Below are 16,091 nucleotides of genomic sequence, written 5' to 3' on the forward strand. Positions count from 1 at the left end.
TTCTGGATCCGCCCTCACCTCCCTGGTGAATTTATATGTTCTTCTGTCTTGGGTGAGAGTTACATGCAGGAGACAGGGTGTTGGGGTTGGGGAGGAGTGTGTGCAACTCCAAGGTCCCCCTTCTACTCTGCAGTGAGGTCTGGACTGCTCCACGTCCTGCCAGCCACGTGTTCTTGGACAGGTAGCCTAGCTAGGCTTGTTTACTCATCTGGAAAATGGGATAATGCCTGCCTCGCCTGCCCACTTGCAAATGACACCACAGGTATGAAAAGGTTTTCAAACATGAACAGTGCAATCAATACAAATCCCTGTGCTTTGGGGAAGGCGTGAGGAGTGTCTGCTTCTCCCCCAACTACTCCTTATACCTACACTCTTTATTCAGCTCATTTCTCAGGATCCAGGTGTAGGCTGGAATCTCCAAGGCAAAGGAAAGGGATTTGCCTACTGCTGCTGTGACTCCCAGGAGGGCTGGGGTTCATTCCCTGTGCCTTCAGCAATGCCTTGCCTGGGAAGTAGGAAGTTATAGGGTTTGGGGTGCCAGAGACAGGTCTTTATCGGGGCCTCTTTGGGGAACCTGAGGCCCCAGTACTCTGTCCCATACAGAATGTTCAGCTGAGGCCTTTGCGGGGAGTGGAGGAATATCAGGGATTTCCTGGTCTCTTCCTTCCCTCCCCTACTGTCACCTCCAACCCCAAAGTGAGCAAAACACACACACACACACACACACACACACACACACACACACACACACACACCTCTCCCTCTCCCCCACTTCTTACCAGGAACTCTCACCTTCCCCGCCAGCCAGCCCCTGCCACAGCCTCTCCCATCAGCCCTGCACTAAGAACTCTGGTTCCTTCCTCCTTTCTGGGGAAAAGGAACTTGGAGTTGGGCTTTTGAAAGCCATACTGCTTGCCCGCCCTCCTCCCCAGGGGCCCAGCACTGGGACCTGGCCCTTTCGGGTTCAGTCAACTTTCTGTCTCTAGGATTCAGACCCAAACAGCTGTGTTAATATCAAAGCCTGAGCGTGAGGGTTCCAGGGCCTTGGGGCAACTCGTGGAGGGATTTTCCCCTTGTCTGGGCTCCCCGGTTCCTGGGAAGGGGAAATGTCCAGAGCTCTTGGAATGGCTCCTCTTCTTGACCTTCTGGGAGCGTCCAGCTCGGGGCTCGGAGACAGCGGGAGTCACCCAACCTGGTTTCTCCTTCAGCAGCCGGTCACGGTCTGGACGCACGCTACGCAAGAACTTCCTAAAGATGTTTGCTGTTAGGGTAAACTTGCGGCCCAGCTCCCGAGGCTGGCCTTTCTCTCCTTTGGACTCGCCTGCCCCACCAGTCTCATCCTTCTCCCCACCCTTCTCCAGTTCTGGCAAGTCTAACCAGTTCCCTACCAGGTCTGCAAAAACATTGTCCCCTAACACCAGAGGCTGTCGATTCCGGCCCCGGGACATCAACGTGGAGGTCCAGTCGTCTGGTTCCACCCGCTCCAGCCCCTGATGGGCACAGCTTTGGTGCTCCAGCAGCTGTGTGCCAGGCAGGGGGGCTGAATCCCTCCCACAGACACTCCTATGGGATGGAAACTTCGTGCTGCTACCAAAAGAGGGCTGGCTGGAGGGGGAGCAGGCCACAGGCCTGGCAGGACCTCTGCCACCCTCCCATTGGGGGCACTCAGGCTGTGTCCAGGGGTTTTCAAGGCAGCCTGGGGCAGGACCTCCTCCAGAGATCTCCAGCTGTTCCAATGCTGTCTGCACCTGCAGGAGCTTCAGTTCTTGCAGCGCTCCCATCATGCAGTTCATCTGATCCTGTAAGCCATCACCCACCTCCTTCATGGACATCTGCAGGGGACAGAGGAAGCACAGGGCCAGTGAGCCATGGTGGGCAGCAGGGAGGGCTGCCCATCCTGACCCTGAACCTAGACCTCCCACCCAAACACACTTCCAGGGTCATTCCAGCCTGCCACTAGCCCCACCTCTCCACAGTCTAGTACACTGCAGATCACTGCTGGGAGAGGAGGAATGTTAACACTGATATGGCTGGATAAAGAAATAATATTAATGACAGCTAACTAGCAAAGATAGGCATTGTCCTAAACTATACATATATAACCTCCCCAACTACCCTATGAGGTAGTGGCAGATTTTACAGATGAGGAAACTAAGGTACATAAGTAACTTGCTCAAGATTAAATAGAGGTAGAGCTGAGATCGGTCTGAAGGTACACAAAGTTGTGGTGGCCATCCTTGTCCTTTTTTGTGCTGTGTCCTCCTCCTCCCTGAAATGATGATGGTGATGATGGCAACAATTTGGGAGCATTTACTATGAAACAGGGATTGTGCTAAGTACTCTGCATGCATCATCTAATTTAAAATTTATAAGAGCCATATGAGGTTGCTATTACTCTCATTTTAAAAAATGAGTATACTGTGATAGGGGTGAAGTAACTTACCTCAGGTCACACAGCTCAAAGAGCTGGGACTCAAACACAGGACCGTCTTACTCTGGTGCTGTAGTCCTGACTACCAAATACTGCCTGGTGATGGCTAGCCAGTGGAGCTGGGTTTTAAGGCTACTCTGTCCTCGACAGGGTGGTGGAGAAGGGTTGAAAGGGACATTAGGGGATGAGGAGGAGCTCAGATTCCCAAGAGAAAGGGTAGGCCTGGGGTTTTCTTTCATTGGTGTTCATATCTGACTGGTCAGGAGAGAGGGGGCCAGCCAACTCCTGTTTACTGGAAACCCTCGCCCAGCTCTTCCCAGCCTGTCTCTGCCTCCCAAACACCTGTCCTCTCTCAGCTGCTCTCACACTTGGCTCCAATGCTCTTCCTGCCTTCTCAGCCTAATAGGCTCTGCTGCCCTGGCCAAGCCAGGGTAGAGATTCTGGGGGCCAGTTCTTCCAGCCCCTTTGTATGTATCTAAGGCCTGAGTCCCAGGCGCAAGCTGTAAGGAACTGAGAGATTGACTTGGGTGGAGGCCGAATTTACAGGCTGGGGAGGGGAGGCTTCCTCTGATAACATTCACAAGGCTCCCTGTCCCAGGGCCCAAGCTGCTTGATCTCGTCAGCTCCCTCCCCAGATCCTGATCAAGTTACCAACAGCAAACCCATGTGCAGGGACCATCTGTTTCTTAAGCCCTCCAGAGACCCACGCGATCATCTTACCTCCCAGGCTTCTCTTAATGCACAGAGCTAAGCCCAGAGGGTGGAGCAGTGGAGGGACTGGAAGAGGCTCTGCAGGACTAGGCTGGCAGCAGACCCTCTGAGGCTTCTGGCCATGTCGAGGATGGGGGATCTGGGCCAGACTCGCAATGAGCCACCAGCACTAAAAGACAGTGAAGGACGGATGGCAAGGAGGCCTTTGCTGGGATTCATGCACCTTCCCCAAAGCAGGGCAAGAAGAAGGGATTGGAGGCACTGACAGCCCTGGGATTTGCCCGACTTTGTGCTGCTTGAGTGGCGGCAGCAGCAGCGGCAAGGGACACAGACCCTGTGGGGTGGCTGTGCGTGTTGTTGGCAGCCCCTTGCTCTGGCCTCTTTGCTTTTACCTTCCTGACCCCTTCCTTTCAGTTGCAGCTGGTAAGACCCAGAGCAGAGTTAGAGGAGTCTTGGTTCCCTCCTGGCACTCTGCTTCTCCCTCTGACTTCCCTATTCTTCCCCCCTCCCCTAGTGCCACTTTCCTTCTTGCCCCTGGAATCTCAGAGTCATTTTTGGCTTCTCCATTCAACCACCCCTGGTCCTGTCCAACTTAACATATACCATGTTGAATTCTTCCTTCCACAAATGTCTCACATCTTTCCTTCCACACCCTGGAATGCTACAGAAGTCTCCTAGAAGGCTTCACAGCCCCCAGGACACATGAGTGCCTGATCAGACTTCCCAGCACACACCTCCAGTCATCTCACTGGGTGCCCATGCTCAAATCCAAACTATTTGGTTCTGCAGTCAAGACCCTCCAACTTTCAATTCCAGGCATAACCCTAGTTCCTTACACAAACCCACCACGCTCCTGTTAGAACCTCTCCTGTGATACTTAATATGCTCTTCCCTATAACACTATTTATGCACTCGCTCTGTCTTCTATGAATTTAAATGCTCAGTCACTCATGAAGTATTTATTGAGTGTCTACTACTTGCAGGCAAGGACTGAGGTCTACACATCATCATGTCACCTCAGAACCGAGCTAGCACCTTGCACTTGCTACATACCCATGAAACATATGGGTATGTAGCACTACTCACGACCTTACATCACCCCTCCAGACCGCTTGCTACCTTCAGACAGTAACTCACTACACAGGGAGAGTCAGTCAGGGCCACTTCTCAAGGTTTCGTTTCACTAAGAGGCAAGGCATCCAAGCTGGCAAGCTTCCTTCCAGAAGGCTAAACACGGTCCAGGTCAGAGGCAGTGGGAGGAATGAAATGACCCCTTTCAATCTCTTCCAGTGTGGAAAAATCCATAAGAAATAATGCTGACATTTTGTACAGTTTTCCAGTGAGAATGAGTGTGTGGGTACACATGAATTCAGGGCTGCCCATGAAACAGAGGCCCCATTTAAGTAAACAAGTGCTGAAACTGCACCCATATGGAGAATGATATTCTGTATTGGTTAAGAACTTGCAGGCCGGCCCGGTGGTGCACTGGATAGTGCGCCGCTTGGGAAGCGCAGCGGCGCTCCCGCCCGAGGGTTCAGATCCCACGTACAGACCGGTTCCCGCTCACTGGCTGAGCGAGGCGCGGGAGCAACGCCAAGGTTTGCAATCCCGTTGCCGGTCCCCGGTCCGGTACGGGGGCAACACTGAGGGTTGCGATCCATTGCCGGACACGGAAAAAAGACAAAAGACAAAAAAAAAAAAAGAACTTGGGTTCCAGAGACAAATGGAAGAGAGTTCAAATCCCGGCTCTGCCATGTAGTAGCCGTGTGACCTGGGCAGCTTATTTAATTTTCTGTTTTTTCATTTCTCCTTTCTTTAAAATGAGAATAATAGTTCCTGCTTCATACAGCCATTGTGCAAATTAGGTGAGGTAATGTGCATTTCCTTATGGCAAGAGAAAGCATCAGGTGAATGTTGGCTGTCAATTTAAGACTTCCTGTGTACTTCCAGAACATTTCTCCCTCAGTGAAACTTAACACTTAGTAATGACAGGATTCCAGGCTTCGTATCTGGTCTAATCAAGAAGAAGCACGTCTTGTCCTGTCCCTTCTCCTCCCACCCCTGCCTGATGCAGGAGAAGGGGAAGGAAAGGGAAGCCTCGTATCTCCTTGCCCCTCCCACACCACGCCCAGCTCAGCAGACAGGGCGCTGACACTGAGGGGCAAGAACAGAAGGAGGGAGCCAACTGGTAGGAAACTGGGAGGGCGAAGGACAGTGGGGAGGCCTGAGCAATAGCTGGGTCTTGACTGGGAGTGGAGCCAGCAGAACAGCCTTTCCTGACCGGCCCCCGACCCAAAGGGATGATGTGATCCAAGAAGGAGCCAGAGGCCAAGCTGCTCCCCTCATCCAGAGCGTGGGACCTTCTCAGATCCCAGAACTTCTCTTGCCTCAGGAACGAAGAAGGAGTGTGGGATGGGGAGCAAAGGAGAGGGGCCAACTCAAATAGGGAAAATCCCGAGCTAGAGATTAATAGCTCGAAATCCCAAACTCCAGGCTGTAGGGGGCTGAGTTCCTCTCTGGCCTCCTAGTAACTCAGAGCCTCAGGTTCTTCCTCAGGACAGGGACCAAATCAGGGCCAGCAGAAGTCACAAGAGGGTCTAATTGATTCTGATTAGTTTGAGTGGGAATGGATCTAACAGCCACCTCCCTTTCCCCCACCCCTAGTCACACACACACACGCAGAGGCAACTGGCTCCACCATCAAACATAAAGTCCTTAATAAGCATATTCCAGTGAAGGTCATGGGAATACCTTCTGAGAAAGGCTATGAAAAGTCTTTTCACCGTCCTTGCCTCCACGCCACCCCACGGTCCATCTCCCAGCCCCAGCATCTCCTGGGCCCCGAAATGTCTCATTTCAAACATTTTCTGGATGTCAAATTTTAGTCTCTCTGGCTGCGATTTAAACCAGCCCCTGCTTCCTCATTGTTAGAGCTGCATGGCCACCGGGTCTGCTCCCAGTGTTTGTAAAGAGTCCCACACTGGTCTGGAGACCTGGCCTGGAGTACTAGCTGACAAATTTGGCCACATGACATTGGGCAAATTCACCACCCTTTTGTGCCTTGGGTTCTGAGTCTGTGAAATGATAATCCCTCACCTGTGTGTGTCACTTTACCTTGCCTGATCCCCACAATTACTCTGGAAGGCTGCCTAGGCAGGTGGTTATCCCCACTGTATGTATTAGGAAGCTAGGGATGCTCTCAGATCATCTTCCCCCACAGTGTTTCCCAAACATTCTTCCATAGAACTCCTTCATGATCTTTGCCGAATCTACGTATGACCTAGTCTCCTATTTAATATTTCATCTAAATCTAATAAGTGTTTATGTAAATAAGTATATTTATAAAGGAACTTGTATGAAATGTCCACTTGCCACGGACAGCTGGTAACCATAGATACATATGCCATCTTGAGCACCACTGTGGATACATGATCTACTGCCTGAGGGCCTGAGGCTTCTTAGCGGGAGGACAGAGACCCCAGGGCTGGCCCACTTACTTCAGGCCAATGGGCTTTCTATGTCATCATAATCCCTGACCTCTCAGCCTCATGGGCTTGTTGTGAGAAAAAACCAGGACAGTCAGCAGGAAGTGCAAAGGGCAATTATCACCATATGGGGAAGAGGAACATGAAGTCATCCTTTTGAGGGACACCAAGATCCAATTCAGTTCCTTTCCACTGAAGGCTTCTCCTTCACTAAATCATCTGAACAGGGAGGAGGAACTGCCTGCCCGGGGCTGAAGGGGAAGATGCTGTGGGGAAGCCAGATCCCACCAGCCTGAACCTCCAGCCCTGAGCCCTCGAGGGGGTAATGTGGGGCCAGCTGTCCATGGACAGAACCTCCTCATTGGCACTTGCTGGGCCCTTTGTGGTGTGGCAGGAGCGGGGATAGGAAAATGTGATGCCAGCATCCTCGGCTCCCTTCCCAAGCCCTCCCTGGGCCCCTGACTGATCCTGCAGCTGTGTCCTCCATCCATCCATCTCACGCCCTCTCCCAGCTCAGCCAGAATCCTTTGACACAGGCTCCAGCTTTGCCCATGGACCTGGCAGTGTGCCCTCCCTCCCTCCCCCAACCCCATTACTCACAAGATCCCCACACAGTTCTTTTCAGCCTGAGGATGCTAGGAGAGGCTCAGGGCCGGAAATGGGAAAAGCCCCACTTTGCCAAGTGGCCCATTCTCCAGCTCAGTGAATAGGGACCTTCACAGCCCCCTGCTCTTGGCTGGAACTCTCAACAGGAAGGTAAAGTGGAATCTGTGCCAAGAGCTGTAGAAGGGAGGAGGGTAAGGAGGGAGGAAGAGAGGGATGGGGAGCAGATGAGCTCACTTTCCCAACTGAACCATCTTTTGGGGGTCATGTGTTCAGGCAGGAGGCAGACAGATGGAGAGAGGAGGGACTCACTGTTGCCTCTTTGGGGAGTTTGCCTCTTAGCCCCAGCAAGCCCTTCTCTCTGATCAGCTTTAGGTCCTCTCCACTGTAGTCAATCAAATTCCTTGGGCATCCAAGGGACCTCAAGAAGTTACGTTCCTTTTCTCCTTTCTGGCTCAGGCCTTCATAATTTCTTGCCTGGACTCTTGTAATAACCGTCTAACTCATCCTCCTGCCTAATTTCTTCCCTCCCCTCCCCTCCACCCCACGCCACCTCCCAGAGTCCAGAGCATATCTCTGATCATGCTGCTCTCTGGTGCATATAGAAAAGGTCAGGCTCCTTTGCATAACATTCAAGGCCCCCCATAATCTGCCCTCAACAACTGTTTCAGCCCTATTGCTATTTCTCTAAACATACCCTGTTTTCTAGCCAAACCCATGTTGGTCTTCAAACATCCCCACTACTGCAGCCTCTGTGCCTTTTGCTCATGTTGTTTTACCACCTGCCCGGAATGCTGTTTTTCTCCCTGCACATCCCTATTTATCCCTCAAGGTCAAGGTCAAGTGCTACCTCTTAGATGACACAAAGCTTTCCCTGATCTCCCAGTTGGAGGTTATTTCTCCCTTCTCCAAGAACTGAACCTGTGCCTCTTATATAGCACATATCTTCTGTTTCTGTATGAGAGATTTGCATATGTGTATTGGTTAGAAGCATAAGATCTGCAGTCAGGCTGGCTGGATTTGAATCCTAGCTTTGCCACTTATCAGATCTGTGTTGTTGGGAAAATACAGCAAAATGGTCAGGGCCCCTCAGATGTTCAGAGTCTTGCCGAGCATTTGATGTAAATAGGCACGTGCACTCAGGTGTTCCTTGGTTATTGTCTGCTGTAACTGCGCATGTGCACCCAGGTGTCCTGGGTTATGACTTAAGTATAAAGGATGAGTGGCTCTGATCCACGGCACCTCCCACCCCCGGGAGGCCACTACTGCTAGTGTCCTCGGGACCCTCTGCAAGGCCACTGCCACCACTGGGCCTATAAGCTGCTGCTGCTGAGGAAGCTGAGGACTGAGCTCATGTTGTCTGCCAACAGCTCCCGGAATCTTTCCCAATTACCTAGCATGGACCTGTGTGTGAGGGGTCTGGTGACCTAGTCTGTACAATGGGTTTGAAGGGTCTGAGCCCCAGTTCTGACAATATAAATGGAAACTAAGTATAACTAAAATAATGAAACATTTTGGCTTTAGTTATGATTTGCCGTACTTTACATGTGTCCTTGGCCAAGTCACTTAAATTACCCATGTCTCCACTTTCTCATTTTTAAAATGGGAATAATGAAAGTACAACTTCTTAGCATTACTTTGGCAATTAAGCAACATAATACATTATGTTTCTGGCACATCAGTGTTAATACTAATATATGTTATTATTACCTCTTCAATTAAACTGTGAGTTCCCTGAAGACAGGATCTGTGTCTGTTTATATTTGTAACTATAATGCTAATGCCTGGTAAATGCCTTAAACATACTATGAACTCAATAAACATGTTCTGTGAATGAATGACTTTTATGCAAACCAGTCTGATCAAGCCATCTTCAAGAGTTTACCAAGTATGTGTGCCTACAACACATCAGGTACTATTATGTGCTAAGGACATGCAGCTGGGGAGGCACTTGACTTACATTGTCATTTAATCCTACCAGTAGCTGTATAAAGTAGGTATTTTTTAAATCCCATTTTAGATATGAGAAAATCAAAGCACAGAGAGGTTAGGTAATATGCTAGAGTCACACAGAGCCAGGATTTGAATTCAAGTTGTTCCGACCCCAAATCCTATGCTCTACACTCGTCCCACTGATGACGCTAACTAGTCCCAAAGCCTTCTTCCCCCTATCATTAAACATCAAGGGAGACTGGACTATGAGATTCTTTGCAAAAGCTTATTTCTGCCTCAGGAAATTTGCCCTTTTGCCCCAAGAACTGAAGGCTGTTCCTGCTGTATCTCCTCCATCCCCTTTTCTCCTCCTTATTTTGCCTTTAGGCCCTGGTCCTTACCCATATGCCAGAACCTCATGAATTGAAGCCACTAGAAGCTAGAGAATTGTCTTCTGGGAATACAAGGTTGTCCTATGTGGACCTTCCCCAGCCTGAGAGAAGTCCCTCTGCTGCTTCTCCATGCCTTAGCTAGGATGGACATTTCAGGAGATGTCCTTCTCCAACCCCCCATCTCCCTGACCGCCCCAGGAAGTCTTCCCAGACTGGCTATATTTCATGAGCCCTGATTGCTCAGCCTTTATGCAACCTATTTGTTCTACACTGATCTTAACTCATGAGGAATGCCCCGTGAGCATCCTACATCTGCCTCCTCTGTGTGCCTGTGTCTACCCCATTTGTTGGAAGCCACAAGGGAGCCCTGTGTGAGGAACAGCTGGTCCCAAGGCCTTATGTTCTGGCAGAGCCCCCCTTTGGCAGCTGGAGGGGAAAAGAGATGTGTTCCCTGCTGAGCTGTTGCAGCCCTGACCCCCTCATCCTAACGAAAAAGTGTGTCAGCTGCTGCTACCTCTCCTGCCACATTTCATCCTTGAAACCAGATCCCCTTTCAGGCAGGAGGAAAGCGGCAGCTCCTAGACATCAACCTAATTGAGTTAGGATCCCCAAACCCTCAGCCTCCCTGCAGTGCTCACTTGTTACAATGCAGATTTTCTGCTTCAGGAAATTGGGAAATTCTGCTGTTTTGGTTTTCAGGAACAGACTCTTCTTGTCTAGATTTTCTGGGCCAAGGATAGGGCCAGGATGCAGGAGGGAAGCAAAAAACTGCTTCAACAAAGATAATTTCACAACCTGTTAATGTTTCCTTTTCCAGCAGGTTTATCCCACAGTGTCTGCAGGACATATGCTTTTTGAAGGGAATGAATGTAGAACTTGACCAGTATTACTTGAGGCCATTCCTGGGCACATGCCAACTTAAGGGAGAGCCAGACAACACACAGTCCAGCTGGGTGGCAGAGAGAGCCTGCCTGGAATAAAGCATCTGCATTGCAAAAGACCCCCAGCTCATGACATAAACCAACAGTATGCCTTTCCCACTCCCTTGCAGACCTGGGGTATAAACAAGCCAATTCTTCCCTAACCCAGCCATAACCAACCTACATTGAATCCAATCCCTACAGTCCTTAGAGGAAGGCAGCCAAGGGGCTGATCCTGGGCTAACTCAACTCTACTTTCCTCTATTCTCCCACTGGAAATACTGAGGCACTGAGATTTGGCCCAGCTACTTAAGCATTGATCCGAGGTGTTAGGGAGTGAGTGAAACTCCAATAGCTCTGACTCTCTGCTCAGTCTCATCTCTGAGCATGCTGGCACTGGGGAGGGAGTGGAGCACCATGGGGAGTGGTACAGAGCTCTCCCATCTGAGTGTCATTCTGGGCCCCAGGCCAGGCATTTGGCTTCCTCTCCAAGAGAGTCAAAGGCTGAAGCTGCTCAGACAAAGGGCCAAATGGTAGCTAATGGGGAGCTCAGTGACTTCAGCCTCTCCGCTTCCTCCTCCCAGGCACTGGGGGCTCAAGTCCTTGGCAGGAGAGGGTGCAAATCAGGATTTGGAGCTCAACTCAGTGCAGATTCCTATTTGCCATTTTTATTCTCCTGGCATCCACAGACTCTGTCTTCCTCCCCTCACCACCTCCCACCTAGGGTGCTGTAAAAAATGCAAATCAGTAGGATTTTAAAATTCAAACCCATGCCAGGAACACCCACAAACCCTCCATTATGGCAGATCCTGAGGTGGGTGGTATGGTCCCTGATTCTGAGCACAAAGGGGAGGATTCTTTTCTCAGCATGGGCCTTGGACCTCAGATATTATCTGTGATGGTCTTGACCTTTCTTTCCGGTACTGGACACATGAATGGAGAAAATAAGAATTGCGTATGTGTGGACTAGGGCCAGCCACCCCAAACTGGCATGAGAAGCACGTGAAAGCTAGATGGGAGGGGGCATGGTATAAGTTCAGAAGAGCCATAATGGACACTTCTGTCACTCTCCAAATAAGTACTTCTCTGGGTCAGTAACTTTCATATCTCGGTATCATCACAGAAAGGGCTTCCCGAGAAAGGATAAAGGACTAACCATTGACATGAGAAGGTAGGCTCTGGAGTAGGACAGACAGGGAGAGTGCTAGGGCGACTTGGTCAGGAAGCAGCAATGAGAACACCTGCCACTTCAAGCTCCGCTTTCCTCCTCCCCCAAAGCTGGTCCCTAACAGTGCCAAGTTCCCTCCCAAGCAAGAAGAGTGTGGCCTTCGCAGGCAGGTGTGGGAAAGGCTGTCATGAAATTGTCATGAAATCTGGAGAGCCATGAGCTGGCAGTTTCTGGGTCCAGGTCTGCTGTTGTGTGCCTGGATGACCCTGGCTCTGAAAAGTAAGAAGAAAGAGGGGAGCAAAGTGAGACTGAGAAGAGTCGACTCCAAGAGACAAACAGAGATGGTGGCAAAGACACGAGAGAGTCTGGTTGAAGGAGAGACAGGCAGAGCAGGGAAGTGGGTGCATGTTTATAATAATTGTCTGAATTCTGGTGGTTGAAGGAATAAGAAAGGTGGAAGTTGGGGGTGAGTTGGCGGATGGTGTACTAAGTCAGTGAGAATCAACCTGGCCCTTCCTAACAGAGCTTTAGCAGGCATCACTCCTCCCACTTCTCTGATGTTTGTCCCCCAGACTGATCTACTTTTCCCAGCCCCTGCACTCCGAGGCCTGCGCACGCTTCCTGCGCACTCCCCAAGCCCAGACCTGGCATCTGGCTGGGCCTCCGCAGCTCCCGCTCGCGATCTGCCAGCCGGCGGCCCTCCTCCCGCGCAGGGCCCTCCCCCGTCTTTACAGCTGCCAGCCCCCTTCCTGCTGGCAGACAAGCCCGGGCAGACAGCCGGCCAAGCCTGCCCTCGCAGCCGCGCCAGCTCTGCCAAGACCGGCAGAGCTGGGGGTCCAGGGCAGTACCAGCTCCCCTCCAGTGAGCGGCCCCAGATGACCTCCCGCCCGGGGCCGGGATCCGGTCCGCGCACCCTCCTCCCGGCGCCCCGTCTGCACGCGCCCCGGACGCGCCGCGCTGCCCCAGCACCGGGGCAGGGGCGTCCCGCTCCCTGGGCAGGTCACTACCGCACTTTTGGCGTCGGCGGCGGAGTCTCCCTCCGTCAGCGTGACCGTCTCTGTCTGGTGTGCCCTCTTTTCTCCCTCGGGTTCCCTGTGTCACATTTCAGCCTTGTTGGCTTGCTCTGTCACTTGTTCTTGTCTCACCACCAATCTTTGCTCGAAGTTTCCTCGTGGCCCCTTTCCCTGGGGACAGGCCCTGTCCTCTCTGCCGGTGGCCTGCGTCCTCTCCTCTCCTTGCTGGCCTTCCTCCGCCCCGCGCACGCCCTGGATCCTGGGGGCCGGGGCGGGGGCCAGGTACCCGTCGGGACAGAGCAGCCCCTCCGCCCCTGGCGCCAGCTAGGCTCTTACTTACCAGCTCCTGTTTGAGGCGACGCAAATAGCAGTCCATTTCTCTGCTCTCCTTCCTCTTGCGCGCATTTGCCGGGCTCGGCTCCACGAGAGACCCCGGGTGGGAACACCGACCGCACCGACAACGGCGGCCCCTGCGCTCGGCGCCTCTCGCAGCCTCTGCTCCGAGCCCAGGACTTAGAGCAGCTTCCCAGGCTGCTCTCGGCTCGTGGTAGGTGCTGGGGGCGGAGAGAAAAGTGGAACAGCCAATGAGAATTCAGGGGGGATGCCTTCAGCCAATGAGAAGAGCGATACGGAGGGCGCGGGTTGGGCGGCCGCGGGTGGACCCGCGGCGGGTGTTTGCTCAGGGACAGGGCTGCCACCGTTGGGGGGCTGGTAGCGGGATACCTGGTCCTGGACAGCGCGGCGGGGTCATCGTGACGCCAGTCACGTGACACCTCCCCCTTCGGTCCTAAAGGGAAAGCACAGTTTAACGCACGGGGAAGGAGGCGCACTGCCATCAGGTCAGTGCCCTTTCCCGAACTCCGAACAGGGAAAGAACCCCCTCCCCGAAGTCTCTCGGAATCCCTTTTCTTTCCGAAGAGGGCACCTCGTCTCCTGGTGTAGCGTCCCTCCAGCTCACTCACTGGCAGAGCAAAGCTATGGAGGGTCTGCTGTGCTCCCGGAGAGGCTGTAGGTCTGTGGACGCCGAGCGGGACAGGCAAGGTCTCCAGAACTCACGGCGGGGATGGGATGGGGCGGGGAGAATAATAAACAGGGTCATTTCAGATGGCGATTGTTTATGAAAACATAAAACGGGGCAATGGGATGTGGCTGCTGTCAGTAGAGAGAGCAGGGAGTGGAGGAGAAGCCTTTGCCCTCCCAGGACCCCTAGCCGACGCTCTGGCCTTTGCCGAAGCGTTCTGTAAGGTTGGGGAAGGGAGGACTGCAAGAGGCTCCGACGCTGTTCAACAGGCACGGCCCGGGGACCTGCCGCGTGCGAGCTCCGGCCGGCCCTGGGGGACGGAGTTGGACCGGCCACACCCGCCTCTGCCCCCGGGGAGGCGCCGCGCCACCAGGACAGGCCCGCCGGGGGCGGTGTCGCAGAGCCCGAGAGTAATGAGGGCAATTAGCGAAGTGTTGTTCAAGGTAATTAACGAGGAAAAGTCTGCCCCAGGCAGCATTCGGGGTCTCTGCGTGGGACAGAACCGTAAGGACGCGAGAGAAGGCGCGAAGGGAGAACGCAGGTGCTGCTGTCATTCCTCATTCCGATCCGTGTCAGCCAAGAGCGCCACTTCTGCTAACCACTGAAAGAGGGTGTGTGTGTGTGTGTGTGTGTGTGTGTGTGTGTGTGTGTGTGTGTGTGAGACAGACAGACAGACAGAGAGAAAATGAGAATGAATGAATCCTTAGAAGCGAAGACTGCAGAGTCCAGCTGAACGGCGAGGCTGGGGCGCAGGTGGTGGCGCAGAACCCGATCCGAGGTCTGAGTCTCGATGGCCGCTCGCCGCCGAGCCCAGGCGCCTGACTCTGCCTTTCTCAGAAAACTCAACGGCCGCGGGATGGAGCTGCGAATCTGCTCAGGTATTTCCAATTCCCGCTAGGAGAGCCTGAAATTAATTTCCCTTTGCTCTCCCGGCCAGCCTGTCTCAGCAGCGTTGGCCCTCTGGCTTCCTTGAATCTGTGAGCAGAAATTCTCCCAGCGACCCCTTGACTTGGGACCCAGGGTATTCAGAGTGGGTGCCGCCCCCAAGGACAGAGCTGCAGTTTCCAGACCAGCTGAATGGGATAGAAAAGAGGACCTGGCCGTTGACATGTAGTCCGGGGAGGGACCCTTACATGGAGACAAACACCACAAAAGAGTTTTACAACCTGTAGGGCCTTCCTTTGCTCGCTGTTAGATCTCCAGCCTCCAATACAGTGGCCGGCTGTAAGAAACTGAGTAACCGTTTGTGGATCTGTGGTAGAAACAGTCTTTAGAGCCAAATTTAAGTCCTGGTTTTCTCCATTCCTGAGGCCTCGCAGGCTGGAATCCTCTTGGAAGTTAGGAGGCTGGCTGTCATTAAAACTCCAGGAGAAGCAGGCTGATCTCGTGGCAAGAAACCAGGACTGGGTGGTTATGTCTTCTATACTGTTGACAACACAATACTACCTTGTGCAAATATTTTCCTTTTACTGGGTCTCAGTTTCCCTTACTTATAGTTAAAGCCTATGTGAGTGTAACACTTTCTATTCCTTACAAAGCTCTACTTGCAAAGATCTGTGAAATAGTCAGAACAAGGGGAATGTTTACCCCATCTTACAGACGAAGGCTATATTGTTAGCAAAGCCAGCTTACATTCCATCAACTTTTAAGATAGAGGAGATGGGAAGAAAAAAAATAAATAACCATAATCTCAGTAGTGAGCTCAAAAGAGAGTTCTCGGACAAGTCAGAGAGGTTATTACTGGGTGATTCCACAGGACTTCAGAGAATAATTACTGTCCAACGCTGATGTCCTTTCATATGCTGGGCATTACAACTTACCTGTTCCCTTGCCCCTGGGAAGGCCAATGTTTCCCCAGGGGTGTGTGTGTGTGGGGAGGGTCTCTCTCTCTCACCTTGTTTCTGAAGAGGCTGCTCTCATCTGGGCAGAGCAGGAGGCAAGAGTAGGAAACAGAGCTGCCTTACGTTTTTTTTCTTTCCTTTTTTTTTTTTTTTTTTTTTTTAAAAAAAAAAAGAGTTTAGGTGATAGAGAATAAAGACTGTTGCCATGGTTATATAAACATGAGTAAATATCCCTGGGCTGAGCATGGGGGGTGGGGGACATGATTCATCTCTGCTAAAGAGGAATCAGATGGCTTAGCCTCCTCTCTCCCACCCCCTGAAACTCAGCCTGGAGGGAGGATGAGATTATCTTACTTGAAAATAAATAATAAAGAAATCAAAGGACTTGAGATGGTTGTGAACATACTTTCTCAGAGCTGTCCAGAGCCGGGGTGGGACCGTGAGAAGGCATTCAAGCATTTTCCCCCAGCTGGTGGGGATAAGTGTATGGTAGGCACTTTTCCTGAGAGAGAGGGTGCAGCTCCTGGAACTGTGTCCAACAATGTCACACTCTTGGGATTTGCTTGCCCAGCCT

The 16,091-nt window shown here is 52.1% G+C and overlaps 1 protein-coding gene across 1 annotated transcript; it reads right to left on the reverse strand.

The window, feature by feature from the left end:
* Positions 1-737: 737 nt before the first annotated feature.
* On the reverse strand, positions 738-13,043 carry FAM212B (family with sequence similarity 212, member B). The gene is made up of 2 exons (XM_008571997.1): positions 12,996-13,043; positions 738-1,832 (listed from the first exon to the last, which is right to left on the reverse strand). Exons 1-2 carry the CDS (start codon positions 13,029-13,031, stop codon positions 990-992), a joined length of 879 nt encoding a protein of 292 aa, XP_008570219.1. The 5' UTR covers positions 13,032-13,043; the 3' UTR covers positions 738-989.
* Between the last annotated feature and the right edge of the window lie 3,048 nt (positions 13,044-16,091).

The sequence above is a fragment of the Galeopterus variegatus genome, unplaced genomic scaffold (genome assembly GCF_000696425.1).
Source record: "Galeopterus variegatus unplaced genomic scaffold, G_variegatus-3.0.2 Scaffold45, whole genome shotgun sequence".
NCBI classification, from domain to species: Eukaryota; Metazoa; Chordata; class Mammalia; order Dermoptera; family Cynocephalidae; genus Galeopterus; species Galeopterus variegatus.

Bases quoted from the DNA above. Each gene is read 5' to 3' on its own strand.
- FAM212B (XM_008571997.1), bottom strand. From the start codon at position 13,031: ATGGACTGCTATTTGCGTCGCCTCAAACAGGAGCTG. The intron at 1,833-12,995 runs GTAAGTAAGAGC...TGTCCCCTGCAG, and splicing joins GTCGCCTCAAACAGGAGCTG to ATGTCCATGAAGGAGGTGGG.